We start from the raw sequence: 23,745 nt of genomic DNA, 5'->3' as shown, positions 1-23,745 counted from the left end.
GGGCTTCCCCAGGGGCTGGGCTTAGCTGGGAACAGCAGCAGCAGCAATGGGGAAGGGGTGGGTTCTCCCACACTGCCCAGACCCCGCCAGAAACAGGTGCAGGGCACCACTGTCACTACCTTAGGTCAACCTTTTTGGACCAGTGTACCCCTGGCAACTGCACACAGAGCAGTGTACCCCCAGTGGCCGGATGCAGAGCAGGGGGTGGCGTGCAGCCAAATGGGGGGGGTGCACCGCCAAATGTAGAGTGGTGGCAACTGCCACATGTGAGCTTCTCCCACCCCCCACATCTGGCAGGCAGGTGGTGCCTACACAACACCGGATAATGCATGGTGGCACTCTATCCCTGCCCACATACCTAGGGCCTTCTCAAGTACCTCTGCAGGCACGTGTACCCCCGGTTGACAACCCCTGCCCAAGGTGATCCCAGTCCCCATGCAGCTCAGCTGGAGCAGGCAGGAGCAGCTCTGAAGTTTCCCTTGCCCCAGGACAGGGAGGAAAGCAGCCGTGGCAGGTGGGAGACAGAGGAAGAAGAAGGAGGGGACATGCCTCTGAGCATGGAGGTGAAGAGGGGATGCTCTTCCACTCTGGGGACTTTTTTAAAGTTCCCTGAGGCTGCAGCAGCATGGCCCAGTCTGAAAGTGGGGTGCAGCCTCACCACTGCATCCCCTCTGGATCTGCCCCTGTGTACCTCATAGGCATACCCTGGTGTGATTGACCAGAAAGGGAGGATAAAACAAGAAACAGAGATGCAGCTACTGTTTACCTAAAAGTTCCTGGAATTGTTGATTTGTGCGTGCAGTTCAATGAATATTTAGAAAGCAACATTGGAGGGACCAGAAGGGAAGATTGAGAGGAGAGAGAAATCTCGCTACTAAAGCCTCTCTTTAATGGCCTCTATAAAATATTTTTTAGCATCTAACAGAAGGAGGAAGAGAGTTCAGAACATTATGTTTTAACGTCCTCACTGTTCTCTAATTTTAGCATTAACTTTAAATATAGAAACCAACTTTTGCTTTACAAACTCTTGTAAAAAACTCCTTTTATAGTGAAGATATAAACCCACAGCTTCACCTAAAAGCTTAGTCTATATTATATTATGCAATAACAGTCACTCCTGCCAGAATACTTTGCTCTTGTATGGAGCCACACCTCCAGAAAGTTAGCTACCTGATTGGCTACTGTATATAGGCAGCCTGATAAGTTAGCAGGCTTGACCAACAGCCTAAGTTAATAACAATCTGCTATGCCAGCAACAAAGACAGAGAAATTAATGTGAATCGTCATCCTTTAAACAGTAATTCTCCTTTGAAACTTCAGAGATGAAAATTGATATTCATAGTCACATCCTACCTAAGGAATGGCCTGACCTGAAACAGGTAACAATACCTTAGACACTTGATCTAGCACTCATTACTACTGGAGTTTCCAGTTCATCAATGTTTTTAATTTATCAGTGATCTGTTAATCTTTCTATTATAAGGATGGTATGAGACCCTCATTCAGCTCTGCTTACTAAATCAAAACTCCTGCAAAGTAAAAAGTAAGGACTGTGCTCAATTTTGTGCCCTTAATATTAATTTAAAGTAGTGTGTATGTGTGTATGCTCACATGTGTATAGGTGCAGGTATATTCAAAAGAATCCACATTAGCATGAACTTTGAAGCTCAATAAAACAAGACTTTTTACCTAGTGTGTTGGTTGCTAAGTTAAGTAGATGAACTGTATGCAAATTTCTGTAATTTCTGTAATAAATTGCCTGCAAAATCTGATTTTTTAGATAACAGTTAAGGTTGTAAGAGAGGTGAACTATCATTTGTGTATACATGATAAGTCAGTTGACATACTTAGGAGGAGATTTTGATACGCACAAAGGACCCTTAAGTCCATAACTGTAATCTTAAAAAAAAATGTGAAATGAATTATTAATACTGGATTAGACTGAAATAATTTTGGATCTGCATCCACTGAAGTGCAAAATCAGTAGACTTTTTTGCCAGAAATATTTAATGCATTGCTAAGATGTAACAGATTGCATTCTAAGTAAGTAGCTCAAATTAATGCATTCATACCAGAACAAGAGTACTAACTAGAACAAGGGTAAACAACATGTTATTGTTGTTTTCCTAACATTTGAATGTTTTTGTGATGGTCTAAATCTTCTCTATTGTGATATCACTGTTAAAGCAGTGATTCCCAAGGGGTGTTCCTCAGCACACTGTGAGGAGGTGAATGCCCTCTTCTTCTATCTGGCAGCCTGCACCTGCCCCAGCTGTTCCAGAGGTGCCTGCAGCTGCTCCCCTGGGAACTGCTGCCTTCCCGCACCTTTGCCCTCCCCAAGGAGCCCCTGTGCCTGCCCTCCAGTCACTGTTCTGAGAGAAGGTGGGTGGGTGGAAGCAGACAGAGCCGTGCTTTGCAGCCTGGCTCATCACCTCCACTCCCCCCATGCTCCCTGGACTGGCAGGAGTAGTGGTCATCTTGCAATAAAACAGACTTTGATCAGCTCCACAGATCACCAAAGCGCCCCAGGGGAAAACCAGGAGCAATGGTCATAAACTCCTAGAAGAAAGTTTCAGATTGGATATAAGGAAAAACTTCTTCATGGTTCATGTGACCAGATGCTGGAATAGACTCCCAGCAGGGGTGGTGCAGGCACCTACCCTGGAGATCTTCAACAGAAGCCAGGATGCACACCTTGCTGGGATTATCTGACCCCAGCAGTCTTTCCTGCCCAGAGCTGGTGGCTGGTCCTGATGATCTCATGAGCTCCCTTCCAGCCCTAAACTTCTGTGAATCTGTGAACAATTCAGATGTGGGTGATTTTTAAAGATCACATAATGTTGCCAAAGAATCAGATTACTTAAGAGTGGGGACAAGAACTAACTTTGTTATTTTTTTATACTGGATGTTCTGAGCCCCTTGCTGCAGCTCTGTCCTGGTGGCCCTTAGGGTGAAAGGCTCCTAAGCTCCATCTGTCCCTTCCATGGAATGAGTCAATCTTGTTGTGGCTATCCATGATGGAAAAGACTTGTGATTTCAGCCTTGCGAGTGGGCATCAGATACACCCACACACACACACACACACACACACATGCTGAGGCTCTCTGTACAAGTGGTGCTCAACCACTAGCCCATGGAGGCACATCATCCAGACTGGAGGGTTTCCCACAGGGCCCTCAATTTGGCAATAGAGAAGCAGCAGCAATTACTGCAATGACTGCTCCCTCACCATCAGATTTCCAAGCCCCGCAGACCAAATGATATGGGTCTTTTTGCTGGATTGGGATAGTGCATAGGGCCAGGCCAGCAGACTTGATCTGATACACATGGGGCCGGAGCTGGCTTGCATGGTGCTGTGGCCTGGTCCAGCACATGGAGCTGGGTCCATATGCTAGATCAAGCCTACCCACCAATCCTGTGCTGGTGAGGCTTATGAAATGATCTCACATACCAGATCTGGCCCACAGACTGATCCTGCACCAGTCATCCTGTCTACAGCCTAGAAAGGTTGGGCATCACTACTTGACACTGCAGACAGTGAGGCTCAGTGGCATCTTTGAGATGAACTAATTCAGAGAGGCATGAGCTTTCCTAGGCTGTAAGCTAGCATGTGACATTAAAGCATCAGATTAAGTAGGTTGTTGCCCAGAAAGCTCATGCCTCTCTTAACCAGTTTGTCTCTAAGGCTAAGTACAGGCATTCAAACCTCACCCCTGGAGGAAGTGCTTTACTCAAGGGAGCTCACAGCCTGCCTACACTGGCCACTGGCGATGCTTTCACATGCCTCCCAGGAGGCTACCAGAGTAGCCCCTCTCATTATCTGTGTCCCCCACCTCCCCCCACAGCTGACGACTGCCAGCAGTGACTAAGGAGAAAGCAGCAAGGGAACAGAGCCCTCCACTGTGAGGGATTCCCCCCGCAACTCGCTGGGGTCTGGAGGGGGGTGGTCTGGGTCTGTGTTAGGGGCTATTTGCCCCGCCACACCAGCTTCATGATAGCTGAGCTGCAGGACAGCACAGCCTCGCTGGGCTGGAGCTGCTGCAGGGTAAGGGCCCTGGGATCTGTGTCACTGTCCTTTGCACCGTGCATATTTCTTTCTTCAATATGTTGAGGTTTCCTTTTGTTCCTGATGAAAGAGAATTCTTTGGTATGTCTGTGTACTTGTTAGATCTGTGTCCCTGTGACTGTTAAACACACACTAACAGAGGTTAAAGATTAGTCAGAGAGGGACAGGAAAATGTAAATTATGTATAAAAAATTAGTAGCAGTGAAATCTGGAGTTGAAAACACACAGCTGATGGTATGCAATAACAATAATCCAAATAGAAATTCTTGAAAAGGAGGGCTTGTTATCTTTTCATGTAGGAAGTGCTTTTAAACATATTTGACCCTCTTATTTACAATTGTAAGAGTTCATCTATGACTTTACAAGCAGACACCAACTAACGTGGGCCAGATGGCAGAGTATTTTTAGAATTATTTCTATGAGGAGTCTAATTCTGAATAGATTGAACTTTTATAATATCCAGTCTGCATAGAAACTGGTCTTTTTGGTTTGTCAAAAATTAAAGACCAAATTTTGCCATCCTTAATTGAGTGAAAATATTGTTGATTTTATTGACGTTTTCTTAATTAAAAGTAGCAGAATTTAGCCCTATAAATGTTAGCGGCTCCTTGGGTCAAATGCATCATGGATATATTTGGCATCATCAGTCCATGATCTCATCCGTACATCAGAACTGCATTCAGATTAGAGACAACCCCAAATGATAAAATGTTGAGTTCCACCTGCCCTTCAGTACTACTGTCAATTTTTGTGGTTGTATAGTCACATTTTCATATTTTTAAAGGTTGATATTTTCAGAGGAATATTTGTAGTTTCTAAATTCCCTGGACACCTTTGAAAAATCCAGCCATGTTATATTTCTCTCTCTTGTTGCTGTGTGGAAGACCTATACAGAAAAAATGGAAATATAAAGACTATACAGAGGAATGAGTGAAAATCACTATAAACCAAGTACTGTCAAAGGTACAAAGGAAGCAAACCTAAAGTTTTCCTGTGATCTCTTTTCTTATATGGAAATCTAAGGATCAGGGGATGCATCTACACCCGCACATTTACTGTGCAGTAACCAGAATTACTGTGCAGTACATGCACATGTCTACACGTGCACGCCTTTACTGCACAGTAAATATGGCAACTTACCCCAATTTGAGTGTAAACTTGATACCTGCATCATGCAGATTTCAAATTTACACATGATTAGTTACTGCACAGTAATGCACATGTAGATACCTCACTGCACAGTAACACTGTGTGTGTGAACTGACCTGGGACTAACTTTAGTCAACACACAGAGATAATGTGCGTTAATGGCTGCACATGTAGATGCCAGCCTATTCCCACTTACTGCGCAGTAACTTACTGCACAGTAAATTTAAGCTGGTGTAAATGCACATCTAGACATGCCCAGGGATAACAATACATAATATATTTCCTAAAGAACGTCTAATTTTTCAGTTCCTATAGTGTTTCTTCAGTTCTGTCTCCCTCTCTCTCACACACACACATACATATTCAATGGTGACCTTGTGAAGGAACACACTGAGAGGCTAGATACTTTCAAGTTAGCCGGCCCTGATGGTTTATACCCAAAGGTACTCAAGGAGCTGGCAAGCATCATAGTTCAGTCCCTGGCACAGATCTTTGAGAACTCCTGGGGCTCTGGTGAAGTGCCCGAAGACTGGAAGAAGGCCACCATGGTGCCTGTCTTCAAGAAAGGGAGGAAAGTGGATCTGGCAAACTACAGACCCATCAGCCTAACCTCTATCCTGGGGAAGGTCTTGGAAAAGATTATCAAAGAGGCTATCCTTAACAGACTGGCTGACGGCAACATCCTGAAGGATAGCCAGCATGGGTTTGTTATGGGTAGGTTTCAGCCTGGACATAAGGAAGAACTTCTTTACTGTCCAAGCCCCCAAGGTTTGGAATAGACTGCCACCAGAGGTGGTTCAAGCATCTACTTTGAATGCCTTCAAGAGAAATTTGGATGTTTATCTTGCTGGGATCCTATGATCCCTGCTGACTTCCTGCCCCTGGGGCAGGGGGTTGGTCTCAATGATCTTCCGGGGTCCCTTCCTGCCCTAATGTTTATGAAATCTATAAGAGCTATACATACCTAATATTAATAGGGGTGTGCAAAGCAGGCCCTATTCAATTTGGATTCAGCCCAAATCAGGGATAGTGATTCAATTCGTTGATTCAGATCTATGTCCCTGATTCAATTCAGCTGAATCCAAATCTGAAGATTCAATGCTGATTCAGAGAATCAGTGATTCGGACATAGACACAGTTTTAGGTTTTTACTACATACCATGAGTTAGCAGGGCAGGTCATGATCGCTGCGATGCTGGGCACATGCAGCGTCCCACAGGAGTGCGGGGGGAGGGGGCTGGGGGGCCCTCCACATGCTTGGTGGTGAACCCAGAAGTGGAGCAGAAGTCCTTCCGGTTCACTTCCGGGTCTCCCAGGGAGCACGCTGGGGGAGCCCGCCCACACTCCCCTGGCTCAGTGATTGGCTGTGGGGGGACCCCAGGTTCCCCCCCAGACTCAAGCTGCAGCAGTCACTGAGCTAGGGGGCCACAGGGGAGCCCCTCTGCATGCTTCCTGGTGGACCCGGAAGTGCTTCTGGTCCACTTCCAGGTCTACTGCCAAGTGCACTGGGGAGCCAGCCCCCCGGACTCCTGAGGGATGCTTCATGCACCCAGCATCACAGCATTCACGGGCTGCCTGGTACCTGGAGGTATTTAAAAAACACATTTAAAGCTGTGCCTATGTCCAAATCACCAAATCTTTCCGCATCTCTCCAAATCAATTCAGAGAGATTATAGGGTCCCCTGATTCAATTTGGATTTGGAGATTTGGCCACTGAGTCAGGCCAAATCTCTGCCAAATTGAATCAGGGACCAAAGCTTCACATAGCCCTACTATTTACTGCAAATTATTGGTCCTAAGAAATACTGATTTTTTTTTAAACCAAATATTAGAGAAAACTTGATGTTAGGTTTCAAGAAGAAGGCAAGGTAGTTTTACAGTTTATAGACTAACTAAATCAGAGATGTATAGCATAAACTTTTGTAAGAAAATGGCTGACTTCATATTATTGTAATATAATAAAGAATAGAAATTCATTAAGTGTTTGAATAATGAGTATAAAAAATGCCCATTTAATTATCAAGGGCAAAAGGGGGTGAATGGGTCAAAAATAGATCATGCAGTAAAGCTTGATAATGTTTCATTTATCTGGACAGTTGCCAAATCACAATTATTAGGGACTTAACTAAAATCCAATGAGCTCAATAGGACACATGTGCATCAGACCATTGCTTTTTTTGATAAACAGTTAATTTAATAGGTACAAAATAAAATATATTGAGATACCACAGGATCTCTGTTATGATGATGTCAGTAGGTCTGATTGCATATTCCTGGCTCCAGGAAAGCACATCAGTGAGTGATTTGCCTATGTCAGGGGTTGTCAACCAGAGGTACATGTAGCCCGAGGGGTACTTAGAAAGGATGTAGGCGGTATGTGCAGGCAGGTGGGGACAGAGTATGCCCCAGGGTATGGCAGCGGTGTTTCCCCTGGTGCCTTTACTTTTTACCAGGGGGAGAGGGAGGGGTGCACTGGGTGCTATCGGACCCACAAAGCACACCACAGCTCCTCCCCACCCCCAACCTCAGCTCGCTTTCTGTGCCTGCTCCCAGGAGCGGGGCCGGGAGGCTGAGGGCAGCGGTGCCCCTCTGCGGGCCACACACATGCCGCCTGGATGGCCAGATGGGGGGGCAGGTTTTGTACGCAGCAGCCACCACCACCTCACACTGCCGCCACTGCCATGGCCTGTGCTGCTTACTTGCAGCCAGTCGCGTGTGCAGCTCCATGGGCTGCTGACATGCCTCGCACCTTTGCGCCTCCCATCAGCAGCCTGAGGAGCCACATGTGTGACCAGCTGCAGGAAAGCAGCACAGGTGCATGGCAGCAGTGTTGTGGGGTGGTTGCAGTGGTAGCCACCAGGTGTGAGCCCTGCCCCGCCCCCAGCCAGCCAACCAGGCGTTGTGTGTGTGGCCCACAGCAGGTCACTGCTGCCCTTGCCCCGCCGGCCCTGCTCCTGGGAGCAGGCACAGAGACATACTCCCCACCACCCCACTGTCAATATGGCCCCACCCTGCCCCTTCCCTCTCCCCGGCCTGCCCCTTCTCTCCACACACGCTTACCTGCTACGGGGGGGCGTTGTGTGTCTCCTCTCCGTGTGTGTGTGTGTGTTTGCAGGTGTGTGTTTGTGTGTATGTCTGTGTCTTTGTGTGTATGTCCGTCTCCTTCCTGCCCAGCCACAGCAGGCACATGGTGTTGTGCAGCTCTTGGGGCAGCAGGATGCAGAGTCCAGTCTGCAGCAGCGGCTGCGTCCGCCCTGTGCACAGATTTGGGGGGCACATGCCCCCTGGATCTCCACTGGAGTGCTCACAGTGGCAGGAACTGGCTCCCCTCCTCACACCTCCCGGACGAACTGCTCTTGTGGCTTTGTCCCACGCTCCGCCCTGGCTGTGCAGTGCCTGCCCCAGCCACTGCCCCAGCCCCACTCCATCCCTCACCATGGGGGCCTTGATCTCCCTCGCCCCCTCTCCCCCCTCCCAATCCTTAAAACCAAGAAAAAAATATAAAGGGGTACATGAGCTGAAGCTTTGTGGCAGAAGGGGCACACCTGTTAAAAAAGGTTGACTACCCCATGTAAATGCAGGGCCACCCCTAAATTATTATGCTGAAGTGTTAAATATTCCTGCTTTTGCCCAGTTTCCTGTGAAATGTTTCATTATTGAAAATGAGGAATTCTGAGCAGTTCTTTCTCATTTGATTTTGTTGTTTGGAAACTTTATATTATTTCAAATCTCATGATTTAGGGAGTTAAAAGAGAACAAGCTTCTTTGGGTTTTGCTTTTTAATAAAAGAATTTTCAACCTCTTTGGGAGAATCAATGGGCAGCTAACTTGTATCTTTTAAGCCTGTCTCTTCTGTTTAAATATTAATAGACAAGAGAAAGTGACCTTCAGTCCTGCTGCTGAATCACAGGAAGCTGAAAAGCAGAATCAATACAGCTCTGTGCTAATGATTAACTGATTACAGATTGCTTTATCTGAAAATGCATCCGCTCATTTTTCAGCTCTTATCTTCTCCCCAAATTTAATTTGATTGGTGTTCCCATCTAAAAATACTATAGTGTTTAAAGCCCCCGTACAGCAAGATACCAAAGAACATGACCCGGGTACCTTTGGATACATGTTTTAAAACCTTGCTGAGTTACAGGCTCATTTCTGCAAGTACCCTAGCCCAGTCAAGCAAAGACCTGAAGAACAAGCTTAAAGTTACCTGATTAGTCCTACTGAAATTAAGGAACCATTTACATGTTAAACTAAGCAAGCATGTGCATCAGGATAGAAGGCCAAGCAGCTGGCAGGACTGAACCTTAAATGAGGATTTTTAAAAGTATGCAGTTGCTTGACCCGAAAGGTTGCTGAGGTCTCTTAGCACTGTCAAAGATCCAGCTGCCAGAGAGTTAAAAGATTTTTGCAACAAAATCAAGTATTCTGAAGCCAAACACAAGAGAAGGCATTTGCTACCATAATATCTGTGAAAGTTCATCAGCTGATCTTACTGACACTATACAGTCATTGGTTTCCTAGGTTTCAGATGATTCACTTGTGGGTTATGTGTGCTTGATTTTCAAATCAGAAAAACATCATAAACCATACAAAATAATATGATACTTGAAAGTCTGCCTTGTATGTAATGGTAAAATAAAATTATTCTTAACAATTTCAGCAGCTATTTAAACTAGCAGGATATTTAGAAAATTCCAAAAAATTTCCAAGCATATTTCTGCAACTGTTCGTCCAAATGATATCTGTATTTATTTACAATGTGCCAGTAATATCTGTCCTGTTATAGTTATTATTTATCCATCATATTATCTGGTTGCAGGGTAGAAAACTTGCAACCCTGAGTCTTCTCTGCATGTACATTTAAGGCCCCCAACAGCTTTTTCCAGTAGTTTTAAGGAGGAAATGATCTTGACTTTGTCTAACTCAGTCTCCCGTATATGCATTCACTGGGAAGAAAATACAATGAAGAGGGCAACATGGCAAAGTGTATTGTGTCTGGTGTTGAATGAATGTATGTGTAACGGTGTTTGGATGAAGTACGTCTGATCTGCAAGTGCATGTTATACATCCAAGTACATATTTAAGTTGGTCTAATGAAAGATATCAGATTCACCCAAAGAACCTGGTCTGCCTATGTCCTTAGACCAACACGGCTACAACCTACACTCCTATAACACACACAGTTTCTCACACACAGATTGATACATCGTGGATCTTTTGTTGATACACATTTCTATCAGTCCATTGACTTCATTGGAGCTAATTCATATCAGTCAAGGTACTACCCCACCATATGTAAAATCGCCTGTTCTCCATAAGTATGTGTGTACGACACACTATTCAGCTGCTTTTCATCAAATGAAATGGTCCCAAATCTGACAGCCAAAAGACAACGTGATTTCTCCCAGTTTTACCTAATGGTGCTCTAAAATATTGGAAGCCAACCTTTTGGGCAAGTGTGTCACAAACTAGCACTGCACCCTGCCCAAGTGCTACTCTGATCCCCTTCCCCTGCCAGTTCTGCTTTCTGCTCCCTGCCCTATCTGCTGCTGTCCTACCAGTGCCCTTCCTCACCTGCTGTGTGCCCCACACACAGGCTGCCCATGCCGCTTGTGGTGCACATGCCACAGGTTGACGAATACTCTAAAAAGATACTTACCCTGCAAACGAACAATGAACATTCAAGAGGGGTCAGTGGAATACACCGAGTCCGCCTTTTACTTCTGTTTATTTTATTTTAATCCTCGTTCTCCACTTCCCTCCCTCAGGCATTTGTCTTTCTTGCCTTTTGCTTCACTTCTCTTTGTCCCATTCAGAGTCCGTCTAAGAGGGAGACAGATGCAATGAAGGACTTATTTATGAGGTGCATCTTGCCCTTGGATCTATCTGGTGTCATGAATGTAGCTTTTGATTTTTATTCCAGAGCACCAGCTAACCATTAGCTTTTTCTTCTTCTCTTCACAGAGATATGGCTACGGTGGGTGGGTCCAGCTGGATCACCATTGCCAGGTATGCTGGGTTTTTTTCTCCAAAGCATTATTGTTGTTGACAGTCTTCCATATGTTTCAAATAGCAGCTTTCCAATAAGACTGCTTAACTGTATGTAAACTGTATGTTTAACATACATTTCCACTGAGCTACAACCTGGTATGTAGGAAAATTACTCCAAGCACTGACATAGCACTAGAGATTTTTCTGCTGAAGAGCTGCAGTAGGCTATAAGGTCACCTCACTTCCTTCCTAATCTCAGTTTGAACCATTATCCGGCAGTCTTCATCATAGCCCCAGCCTAACACTTAGAACAGATACTTTTAAAAACAGCTTTTAATTAGACGTGGCAGCAGAACTTAGACCACATTAAAAAAAACTTTCTTTTTTTAGCAGAATCACCAAATTTTGAACTTACCCTAGAAATTGACACAGATCTTATCACATTATAGGGCTTTCATGATAAAGAAGCTAACATAATGGAGCTATCTCATTGTATTTTATTAAAAGTTAAAGAACTAGAGCATAAAAGAACTTTCAAAGGAAAGAAAAGTAATTCATTCTTCAGTTAAGCATCTCTGTGACATGACCGGCAAATGGAGAAACACGGGTTCATTAAGAACAATATGCAGCTGTTGGGGTCATGCTGTACAAAAACATAGACCTGAACTTACTTTTTCTTACAGTAAATGAAAAGCAGAATCATTTTCATCTTGCGTACATCTCTTTTTTATACCACAAAGTCTACTGACTTCCATGAAAACACTCCTGGTTTACATCAGTGTAAGTGAAATAAATATATGGCCCCGAATGCCTCCAGGGTATTCTGACGGTCTCTCTCTGTTCATAGCCCTATCCTCCGTCTGCTGCAGGCCGTGGGAATTCCACTGTTAACTTCCAGGGGAACCGAGTGGGGTCCTGGAATTAAAAACCTGATTCTGATATCAATCACAGTGTTTCAAATCAGGAATAGCTCTGTCCAAATCGTCAACAATAATGCAGTCTAAAACTTGTGGAAGTAAGATCAAAATCAGGCTCCGTCTGTCACTTGCTTAAAGTGTTCATGAAATTAGGAATCAGATCTCTCCTAAGCATCTGTTGGATCTAAGCAACCGTGCATCTGACTTAAAACATCCCAGGGCTTGCTTGTGCTCAGATTTGTGCAGGGAAAGTTCATTTTGTTTCATGCAGAATTTCTAGCTTTTCAAATTTGATTTTGTTCCTACTTGGAACACACCCCAGATTTTGCAAGCCCTCTATGAAAGGGAATGGAAACCTTGCTCCGAGCAGTGCAGCTGGTAACACCCCACTAATTTGTGGACTTTAGAAGCTCTGAGATCCCTGCCTCCAAGGCAATGAAGCAGGTGGGCTGCTCAGGGACTGGGCAAGTAAATTGGCAGGGTATCATATAGATTTTGAAACCTGCCCAACAAGCAGGAGGATTCCAACAGACCTCTGCAATGGTTCTGCCAGTATTTCATCAATACAGAACCAGCTCAGCTGGGTGTTTCAACTTGAAAAAATCAGCAAATTCTGACTAAAAAAAATGTTTCATAAGATTTTTCTTACCATCTGTGGCATACATAATCACAAGTAGAGATGACCTGCCTCAGAAGTCAATAGAGGATGTGTCATGCTTCAGAGGTTAAAAAAAAGGTGCCACTTGCAGCACATGAAGGGAGAGAGAGAGTTAGCCATGTTAGTCTGAAGTCAGGCAGAAGACAGGACAGGGTGGCACCTTAGAGACTAACTGATTTAGTGGCATTCAAAATTTTATGCCCATATTTTATATTTTTGTATTTTGCCCGGCCAGCATGGCACCCACCAATAAATTGCACCCCGCCAAGTCCTTCTGCCCATGTATACACACCCCCCAACATACCTTATTGTGCCTCACTCCTTTGTGGGCATAAGGATCCAGCCCGGCCAGCATGCAGCTTCCAGGCAGGGATGCTGCTGCCACTGCTGCAGCTGCCAGAGGGCCTGCTCAGCTTCCCAGCGACTGGCACTGCTGCAAGGGGACCTGCTCAGCTTCCCTGGCTTCCCACTTGCTCTGGGCAGCAGGCAGGGAAGCAGTAGAGGCAGGGGGGAGCTGCCACTGGGCAGGGGTAAGGAGCATGAGGCTGGGGCCGGATGGAGCCCATACCCAGGGGGCAGTGGCAGCATGGAGCTCAGGTGGAAAGAGTGTGGGTGTTAGGCAGGGTGGGGGAGTGTGGGGACTCCCCGACACATCCCCACATGGCATGCAGGCCTGCAGGCAGTAGTGGAAGCAGCAGCAACAGGCAGGGGCATGAGGGATGCTTGTCTCTGGCACAGGCACTGGCATCTGGCAGCATGCAGCTCCATCCAGTTCTGCACATCACGGTGAGAGGTGCACCCTGGCTAAGCCGCCTCTACTGTCAGTGCTCCCTGCTGCGCACGGGAAGACCCCACGCTCACACACCACTGGAGGGAAGCTCCATGCACTGGAGCTGGCTGCCTTTTCTGCTCCCTGCCGCACAGGTCCTGGGACTCGATGGGGAAGCAGGAGCTGGGGCTCCCTTTCACTTCTAGCAGAGTCTCAGGATCCAAGTGGCAGGGGGCAAGGAAGTAAGCCAGCTCCAGCACATGTTGCACCGCTCCAGTGATGTGCGAGTGCAGGGGCTGCCTGTGCACGGCAGAGAGCCCCCATGATAGAGGCATGTCAGCCAGGCTGCACTCCTCACTTCAATGTGCAGTGCTGGCCAGAGCCATGCACCACCAGGCATCAGCACCTGCTCTGGACACAAAGTCCCCCACCTGCTGCTGCCGCCAACTCCTGTGGGGCTGCACACCATGGGGGGATGTGGAGGGGGGTCCCCACACTCCCCCACCCTTCCTCACACCCCACAAATACCACACACCCATACCCTGCCCCCACAACCTCCCACATACCTTATCGCTGCCCCCAACACATAGCCACACCCCCTCACAAACCCCACACCCCACCGCATGCACATACACACATACACACAACACTTAACCCTTTATTTTTGAGTTATCTCCTCTATGTACACTATGCAAACACAAATCACGACAAAAATATATTTTGTAATAAAATTAAAATACGTTATAGTAGGTGTTTGACTTTTAGTGTATAATTTGGGGTTTTCTGGTTCTAAGATGGCAGCCCCCCCCCAAAGGAATATTTCTTGGGGGCAAAGGAAGGGACTTCCAGTGGCAAAGATCAGGGGTTAGGGGCAGGGCTTCTGGTCCCAAGATGGCAACCCAGGGGGGCAGGGCAACTCTCAGGGGACGGGGCTACCCATGCGGCCCTTGAGAGCTCACCAAACCTCATTAAGTGGCCCTCCAGCTGAAATAATTGCCTGGCCCTGCTCTAAGGTGCACTGTCCCTGGCTTCTGCCTGACTTGCAGCACAGTGAACTTAGCCCCCATGAAAGGGCATGTACTGTGTTGGCTAGGTCCACCCCTCCCTGCAGTCATCTTTGTATCAGAGAAGTCCAAGGGTTTTCATTGTGTCCAAGCTCCAGGAGAGAAACCTCCATGTATCCCAGCCAGACCTGCATAGAGCTATGACTAACAGAAACCTTAACAAAACATACTAGAATGGTATCTTGTAAAAATTATAATAATTAAGAAAATATTTCCATACTATTTAGACTGCCATACATTTATATGGCATTTTAGCTACATTCTCTGACCTGAACCTGAAGAGCTGTAAATGGAAATAATGCAAAAGAATTAGAATTAAGAGGCAAGCTAATTTCAGGGTCTTGTTTCAACTGAAATGAATAAGAGGAGTCTTTCACTAACTTTAGCAGGTGTTGGCCCAGTTCCCAGGATTTTATTTATGACAAGAATGGAAGAGTGGGTGTTTGCAGGGGGAAAAAGAGGAGATGATCATGAGAGAAGGCATTGAATTAGGCCTTGGGAGATCTAAATACAGTTCCTACCACAATCACCTAACTCTTGTACTTGGGCAGGTGCTTCAATGCACCAGATAAATCTTCGTAGTAAAGACTTCCCTGTGTCTAAAGGAAAACAGAGGTATTTGATGGATAAAAGTAGGAAGTGTGATCTAAATCAGAGCTGTCCAGCTGGTGGCCTGCAGACCCCAGGTAGCCCATGAGGTGTTAATGTGCAGCCCCTGAGCCACTATCTTGCCACCACTCCCCCGACTGCTCTAGCTGCTGCAAAAGAGAGGTCTGTAGGCTCCCCTTCCCTCCCTCCCTTCCTCTGCTCTTGCTTCCTGTTCCCCTAGGGAGTGGGCAGATACAGCCCATGGCCTGTAATGTGTTACAATGCAGAAGAAGAGGTGAGGGCTGCCCACCAATGGGGTACAACAGCCAGCCACACCTACAGTGCAACAATGGAGGGGTAGGGTGGTCACCAACATGTATGGTGTGGGGGGAGGCCCTGTTGCACACAGCAAGTGGCCTGGGGGTCTGTGGCTCACCCCAGCACAGTCCATGTGGCTCGTGGCCCCAGGTGCTTAGAAGCTGGACAGCTCTGATCTAGATATAGTAAGCAGTGAAACATAAGGAGCTAAACTGCAAACACAAGGAAAAGGAAAGTCTTCTATCCAGAATTTAAGTACATGTTTTACTTCAAGAATCTGCACAGTCCCATTTAAAACATCTAGCTAAAAAGAGTTGCATTGTACAGTGATTGACTGTACATGTGGTGGGCTTAACAAGAAACTGTTAGGTTTAATCTGGTTCCATCTTCTGAGGTGCAAACACAACCTTCTCATGGGAGATCTGAATTGAAAGATAGAAAGACAAGTGGTAATTGAGTGAATAAAGTTACATTGCTTGTGTCTTTCAAGATGATGTCTTAACTTCCTTTTCAAAGTTTAGCCCAACGAAGATAGAAAACATGCTCTATTTTTACTTTACCTTGACTCATTCCAGTGCCTCTCAATAGGGCTATAAGTATTGATAAAACTTAGCCTTAGATAGCTACCAAAGGAGTTAGATACTTATTGCCTATTAATATTACTAGGAACGAAACATCTAACTCGCTGGCACCTTGAAAAAGAAATCACAGCCCATGAGTTTCTGTTATTAAAACAAAGCTGACCAGATTATTAAAATGTGACATCTTATCAAAATAACATCCAATTTCATGCACATTATTGTGATTTTAAATACACAGTTAGTAAGCTTGTAAGAGCACTATGAACTCTGAAGGTAATCCCATCTAGTGAGCCTCTAAGGTACGATCATGCAGTCCTTAGTAGGAAATATATTAAAACCTGAAAAATGTCTCTTAAAATAAGAGGAAAAAAGAAGGCTCCTGATAGCGAGTCACCAAGACTAGGATAGAGACCATAAGCAACAATCAGGCAGTAAAATTAATCTAAGAAAGGCTAGTTTGATTAGTAGACTATCAATACCATTAACAAGTAGAAACAATTGTTAATACCTCCAGAGTAAAGGATAATGAGCCATTAAGTCAATTGACTCTTTCGACTGCCAGAATAGTAATATGACAGATGTTGTACAGTGAAGCAGGAATCAAAGCAGGGTGCTTCTATTCCAGGAAAATTGGGGGGGGGGAAGGTGCATGTTGCATGTGAGAAAATATGGTAATTATTGTTTGCCCATGCAAGAGTAGTCTTGTGATAACAAATTCTAAATAAAGCCCATTCAGTGGATTATAACCAGTGAATTATAACCAGAGCGCCCCAGGGGATGACGAGGTCGAATGGTCACAAACTCCTGCAAGACCGTTTCAGGCTGGACATAAGGAAGAATTTCTTTACTGTCTGAGCCCCCAAGGTCTGGAACAGCCTGTCATCGGCGGTGGTTCAAGCACCTACACTGAACACCTTCAAGAGTAAATTGGATGCTTATCTTGCTGGGATCCTATGACCCCTGCTGACTTCCTGCCCCTGGAGCGGGGGGCTGGACTCGATGATCTTCCGAGGTCCCTTCCAGCCCTAATGTCTATGAGTCTATGAATCTATGATTTTCTGCCTCTTAATTCCCACACACAGTTGTTAAAACATAAAACACCCAATGATGTTAGGCAAGGATGTAATAGAAATCTTCAGCTCAGTAAATTGATCTAGTCTTAGCAACGTAGGTCTCATAATATCTAGTAGAGAGGCTCCAATTTTGCAGGCATCACTCTGGAAAAATTAAAAGTTTCCTACAGATTCTTGCAAACTTCTGTAATTAGCTTCCCAAGTAGCCTTGAGTACAAAATTGCTGATTAATTTTTCATTTAAAAAATGCATTATGCGTTTTGGTGGTAGTGCCTAGATATGGCAGCAGTATGACTGGATTTTCCACACACTTTCCTGGACCAAATACTGCTTGCTTTACCCGTGTGAGTAATCCTATTGATCTGAGTGGGTTCTCTCAGGTGAGTAGGAAGAACTGCTTTATTTTGTTATAAGTGCTTCAGTTTACACACAAGTTTAAGGATTCAGGCTTGATCTCTAGTACATCCGTGATTACTGAATCTTATGTTAACCCAGATGAACACAGCAGTCAAGATTCCCTAATTCTTTAATTAGACTGGCACCTGGCCTATTAGAAACTCTTTCCTACTGCATAGCTTGATGTGGCATTGAGGAGTTGCTATTTTATCTTTCAGCAGCTATGTGTGCTGAAAGGTCCACTAGAGAGGTCACTGGTGAAATTGCAATCCATCTAACATTGTTTTCAGTATTAATAGAAGAAAATACATCTGGGTCCTTTAGAGGTTGTGCCTCAGTGAAATCTGAAAAAAAGGAATTAAAAGTCTACCGTGTTCACAAAAACGCTCCCAATGGTAACCCAGTAAAGGACTCATTATCCATTTTTATGTGATAAAATACATAATTTTACCCAGTTCTTCTTCCTTTACTTAGTCCCATAAATATCTTGCTACCTAAAACACAATAATCCGCAGGGGGCTGATATTAGATTGTAAAAAACAGATTGGACTGCATGGGTAAGGCCTCCCTTTCTGACTGTTTGGAAAATCAATTCTAACAGACTTGAAAGGATTTTGCCAGAGGAGAAGGACTGTGCAGTTGTAATTACTGGCTGTAATATTTGGAATCATTTTCTTGAATCATGATATTGCCACCAAACCATTTTGACAGCCTGCCAAGCCAGCATAGTAAAGTAGGGAGAAAAGAGGTTTTAAAATATTTATCAGGGAAATATACTTGTTAATGATGTATGAAGTTAATACTAAATTCAAGGTTAAAGACAGAGAGGAGGCACGCACCCAAGTTTGCTTGCTACAAGCAGTACAATATTATTAATTTATGAAAATTTATATCTATGTTTGCAATAGCAAGGCAGACTCTGAATTAACAGTGACTCTTTATAATGGAAAAGAGGTACAATGCACACTGAGTAAAATCACCTCCTCTCCAGGATCTTAAATGAATTTGTATGGGAAGGAAGCCACAAAATGGATGTTGGGACAATTAGAATTCCCCTCCCAAAGCAGACAATTGGTCCTGAGGCAGCCCTGTACATACGTGCCATCCACTGTGCGCCCTGGGAAAATAGGTGCTACCCTTTGACATCCCTTACAGAGGGGTTCTCACAGTCTGGATCAGTGTCATTGCACATGCCACGTTCCCTTTACACAACCAATCTGGTCTGTATCCCTGCCTCCCCACTTGCAATGCAAATCCTCTGCTACAGCCTGATTTTCATCTATTCCCACTATCTAACAAAAGTGGCAAAATGCATAGTGTGAAGCACAGGCCTTGGAGGAATTGTTGGGTCATATTAGGTCAATTTGTTCAAAGCTAAAACAACAGGAATATTGGCTGTTGCCATTCCTTTTGGTGCTGGCTCACAGGCTCTAATGATATGCCCATAGGAATGTGACAGTGAATAACTAATATCTTCCACAGCAAGACCATAACTGCTCAATAATGTCTTGGGTCATTTGTCAAATCAGTCAAAAATCAAAGTGAGAAGTGCTGCTCTGCTCTTGCTGCTCACAGTTAAAGAAACACTGTCAAAAGTTAACAACCTGGGTAATATTTTGATATACACTGTTTGTAAGTAGGGCTGGGAACCAACCTGGGCACCAATGGAGATAGTGGATGAGAAAAAAAATCTGCTGTAGCCACAGTTATGATCCTAGCGGCAGCAGCAATCAGAGGTCATTGCTGCCCCGTGCGCAGCAGTTGGGCCTGTCACTTTCTTACGCTGCTGTTGACATGAAATGCCTTAAAGAGTGCATTTAAAACAAATTTCTATAGTTTACATAACCATTTTATATGGGATTTCTCCCCATCTACAAATACTTCAATATTCTATTTGTAAAAAATCACAATGAAAAGGTGATTGGTACATGTAGACAAGGTTCTTTGGGTAAACCTGATATCTTTTATTAGACCAGCTAAAATAGTTGGAAAAACTTCTTTGTAAGCTTTCAGGTACAAACACCCTTCTTCAGGCACATGTATGCATGCAACTTCCATTGCAGCTGATTGTATCTCACTTTCACTGAGTGAGTATGAGACAGTGGCATTGATTTGAATGGAGGGATTGTGAAACCTGTTCCTGAAGTCAATTTGAGCCCATTAACGTTAAAAGAAATCAGTGCTAAACTATTCATGTTTATGATGGACAGGTTTCTATTAAAAAAAACTGTTTTTTGTTTCAAGTAAGCAGCCTGGATATCTTTTGGAGGTGTTGTAAATGCTTTCTATTTGGGCAGCCTCAGCAGGATGGGTTAAGTTATGAAACATTGTTTGAGGCATTTGTTCTACATGTTTAATTTTAATATTTGTATTTGTTTTACCAATTCATCTGCTTTTTATTTTAAGCCATCCTGACTCTTTTGGGAAGGGCAGCATACCCCACTAATAAATAAATAAATATGGTAAAGAGCAAGGTGATTATTTTTAAAATTATGGAAAAGTTACCTTGATGCTGTTCATCAATGTAGAAATTATATTTTAAGTATTCTTTGTTTTTTGCTTTTATTTTCTATGGAATAAAAATATTGGGGAAGTTCTGTCACTGGGTGTGCAAAAGGAACACCACATACTCACTTGAAGTTGAATTTAACATTTTGATACTTTTGTATTAATAGGAAATTCATTTTATAGGGACAGGCAAAAATGATGAAAGAGGGAAAAGTTTTCAGAGTTATCCAGGAGAATTGCTGGAATCCAGAGGTTCGGATTAAAGAGATGAATCAGTCAGGTAACTCCATAAAGTAAATGTACTAATGATGATATATCAAGTGGAACATCAATAACTTAAACTTCTGTGTCATCTCAAAGCATTTTATGATAATGTTAAAACTAAAACGTCTTACAGAGTTATGAATTAGTTTAAACCAGTTGGAAGATGATGAAGAATAACATGCTTTATGTTTAGACTGTGAAGGGTCATATTTTCATACCTTTACTCTTACAGGGTGCATCTACATGTGCAACTGATGTGCCTGAATAAACTCCAACTCAGTTTGCAGGTGTTGCATTTGTATGTTGAGCTGGGGTGGAGCAGCCCTATATGGCAAAGATCCCTGGGGGTCAGCCTGCCAGCCTGGGGCTGCTCCAACCTGGCTCAAAATGCTGCAGAGGGGCTGGCTGGGGCACAATGGTGCTTCAGTGCAGGCCTAGCTAGCAGGTTGCCCCTGCACTGAAATACGCTTGTGTCCCAGCCAGTCCTGTCAGTGTCTACACGTGTGTTGCAGTGGAGTAAATAACTCAGCTGTAAGATAGTACTTGTGTCTGGCAGTACTGTCCTATGGCAGAGTCAATTAGTCTACTCTGGCCATATAGCACCACATGTGTAGACAGTGACATTTTACTACAGAGCTAATTAGGCAACTCCACAGTAAACATCTCATGTAGATGCATCCACTGTAGACATGGCATTTACTCCACAAGTAGCCCCTTGATTTCAAGAGAGTGTTACTACACAAAGTACCACCCAACAGAAATATGGTATCAAACATGGTATCAAAATTCTGGCCACAGAAGAAGAATGTACATTCATGAGTGTAAAAGTCCCCTACAAAGAGGAAAAACATGTTTGATCCTTTTCTCACTCCCCATTAGTCTGTTTTTTCCCTGCTTGTGAAAAGCACTGGGAGTTAACCTTTTTGGCAGCCATAAATTGGCCCCATACCCTCCTCAACTACCACTCTGATCCCTTTCCCCTGCTCTGGTCCCTGCCCTGTGTTTTTTGCCCAGTCTGCTGCTCTGTTTTCTGACTTCTGCCCTGTACTCCCTGCTTGATCTATTATTCTGCTTTTTTGCTCCCTGCCCTATCTACCACTGTGCTGCCTGTCCCCTCCCTAATCTGTCATGTGCTGCAAGCAGACTGCCTATGCCACATATTGCACGTGTAACAGGTTGGCCACTTCTGAAATGAAAGGTCCAGCTTTGGATACTATGTTCCTGCTAGAAAACTGATTAAATGGAGAACTAGTGAAATTATATTCTTAGATAAGAAAGAGCCCCTTCATGAGGAAAGCAATTAAGCAGATGCTTGACTGCTACGGGATTACACATGCTTATAGTTAGGCACATGCTTAAGTATGTTATGAAATCAGGGCCATAAAGATGAGAGGTAGAGAAGGGAAGAGGATTTTAGTTAGAATGTTAGAGCTCAGTTATTGCTATATATATTAACACCCATTTAATTCAGACTCCTTTTTATGGGAGATTCTATTAATTAAAGATTCCCTTGAAGTAAGACTGTGACATGTCCCACCCTAGCTCTCTAGTTCCCCTGGAATTCCTTCTGCAAAATATGTGGGGGGTGGGGGGAAAGAGTTCTGGAGGGTGGTATTTTTTATTGGGCCAACTGCATGGTTGGAATAGACTTAGAAAAGTTTTCAGATGTCACAGTACCCTTCCTTGGGTCTCTGGGAGAGAAGCAGACACAGCAGGGCTAAAGAGAAGATGGCACAAGGGCTTGTGTAAAATGCCAAAGAAACACTAGAAAAATAGGGATCCTCAAAGGTCATTTAGTCCAATCCCCATACTAGAGGCAGGATCGTTCCTGTCTGTGGCAGGGCACTGTTTGTACCTGCCACTTTAAGGGCCTGAAGCCAGCAGCCGGAGGGTGCCCGATTAGGGCAGCCATTTTGGACTCAGGGCTGCCCATATGAACAGGGCACTTTGCTGCTGGAGGCCAAGCAGCAGCATTGCCTGGCTGAAGGTATCAACTGGAGGTAAGGGAGGAGCTGTAGGGGATGGTCAGGAGGCTCCTGGTCCTGAGCATGACCTAAAACTGCACCCTGCCAGGAGTGGGTGGGCTGGTGGGGCTCTCAGTGGTGTGGGAACCCCTCAGAAATGACAGGCCAGTTACCACCCCAGTGAAAGGCGGGTCGGGGTGCCTTAACCCCAGCTCTCACAACTGGGTGGGTTACCCCCTTGTAGGGTCTGGAAGGTGGACCCCAAAGAGCATGAGGACATAGACTCACAAACCTGTCTGAACATCCCCTGACTGGTCAATGCTGGGGCCAGGACCCAGCAAAGGAAGGGTCGAAGGGCCAGGGGCCCACCGCAAGGGATGCCCAAGGCTGAGGGCCTGGGGTTCCAGCTGGCCTGGAGGTGGGCCAGGGCCAGTGAGCCAGAGGTCCCGGGGGGAACCACACCCATAAGGGGGAAGCAACCAGGAATGAAGGCAGAATAGGCTGCCTGAATGGAGGGATCTAAGTGCAGTCCAACTAGTAGGATTCTGGGGCCCAGTGTGGGGCCGGTGATGTTGGTAACATCTGGATGCCATCTGTGATGTAGGGGAAGAACAGAGCCACAGATAGAGCCTGAGGGGGAAGAAATGGGCAGCTTCCCATTTAATTAACAACAAGGTGTGATGGGAAAGAAGGTGGGCGGTTAACCCAGAAACAGGTGGGTGGGCCACAGGGAAATCGGCCCCGAGAAGGCCCCCTGTTACACTGTCCAAAACTTCCTATGTAAATCCATAATCCAAACTATCAGTAAAACAGCACTGCCAACCCTGACACAACACAAGACATAACACCCTAACCTGCCACAAGTAAAGCAGAAGGACTACTGCAGCCAGTGTCCTGCTATGAGGGATCCAAAGAAAAGGGCCATGCCCCCTGCAACAGAGAGCACAGTTTCCTCATTGTGCTCCTCCCCACTGTGGAGTACCTGCAGCATTACTTTCAATCCCCTCTCCTGCCACTACCATATTCCCTTACTTAAATGCACATCCCAGCTGCTGATATGGGAGGGAAAGGTGCATGCTATAATGCAAGAAAATGAGGTAGTTCAAAGCTAGTTTGAATGTATTTATACAACTTGCCTTCACAACTTAGGACTGTACTGGAAACATACCCTTGATGTAACTGCAGAGCTGGTCAAAAACAGCCCATTGGAAACTAAACCTTTCAGATATGTCAGCTCCAACACCATTGCCTGTTCCACAGAGATCAGCTCGGAGCCAGAATTGATTCAAGATCTAGAGATAAAGAATGAAAACAGTCTTTCCAGCTACTTGCAAATGCTTTCCCAAAAATGACTCTACACCAGAAAATTAACAACCCAGCATTTCTTCCAAGACTAAGCAGTACTTGCACACTAAAAAGAATTTGTAAAACTATGTGTA

At 44.9% G+C, this 23,745-nt stretch overlaps 1 protein-coding gene across 2 annotated transcripts in view; it reads left to right on the top strand.

Moving 5' to 3' along the window:
- The first annotated feature begins 1,240 nt into the window (after nt 1-1,240).
- ACMSD (aminocarboxymuconate semialdehyde decarboxylase) overlaps nt 1,241-23,745 on the top strand; it is a 72,161-nt gene continuing 49,656 nt past the window's right edge. Inside the window, exons 1-3 of one of the 2 annotated variants that reach the window (XM_090045874.1) lie at nt 1,241-1,379; nt 11,180-11,224; nt 20,262-20,358. In XM_090045874.1, coding sequence (XP_089902000.1) covers nt 1,323-1,379; nt 11,180-11,224; nt 20,262-20,358 — 199 coding nt within the window. In that variant the 5' untranslated portion in view covers nt 1,241-1,322. Of the gene's footprint in view, nt 1,380-11,179; nt 11,225-20,245; nt 20,359-23,745 lie in introns of both variants that reach the window. The other variant, XM_090045876.1, reaches the window with a different exon arrangement.

The sequence above is a fragment of the Crocodylus siamensis genome, chromosome 4 (genome assembly GCF_052110815.1).
Source record: "Crocodylus siamensis isolate JL-2025a chromosome 4, ASM5211081v1, whole genome shotgun sequence".
Taxonomy (NCBI): domain Eukaryota; kingdom Metazoa; phylum Chordata; order Crocodylia; family Crocodylidae; genus Crocodylus; species Crocodylus siamensis.
Note: the sequence above shows the minus strand (reverse complement) of the source record. Positions and strands in the feature narration are given on the sequence as shown.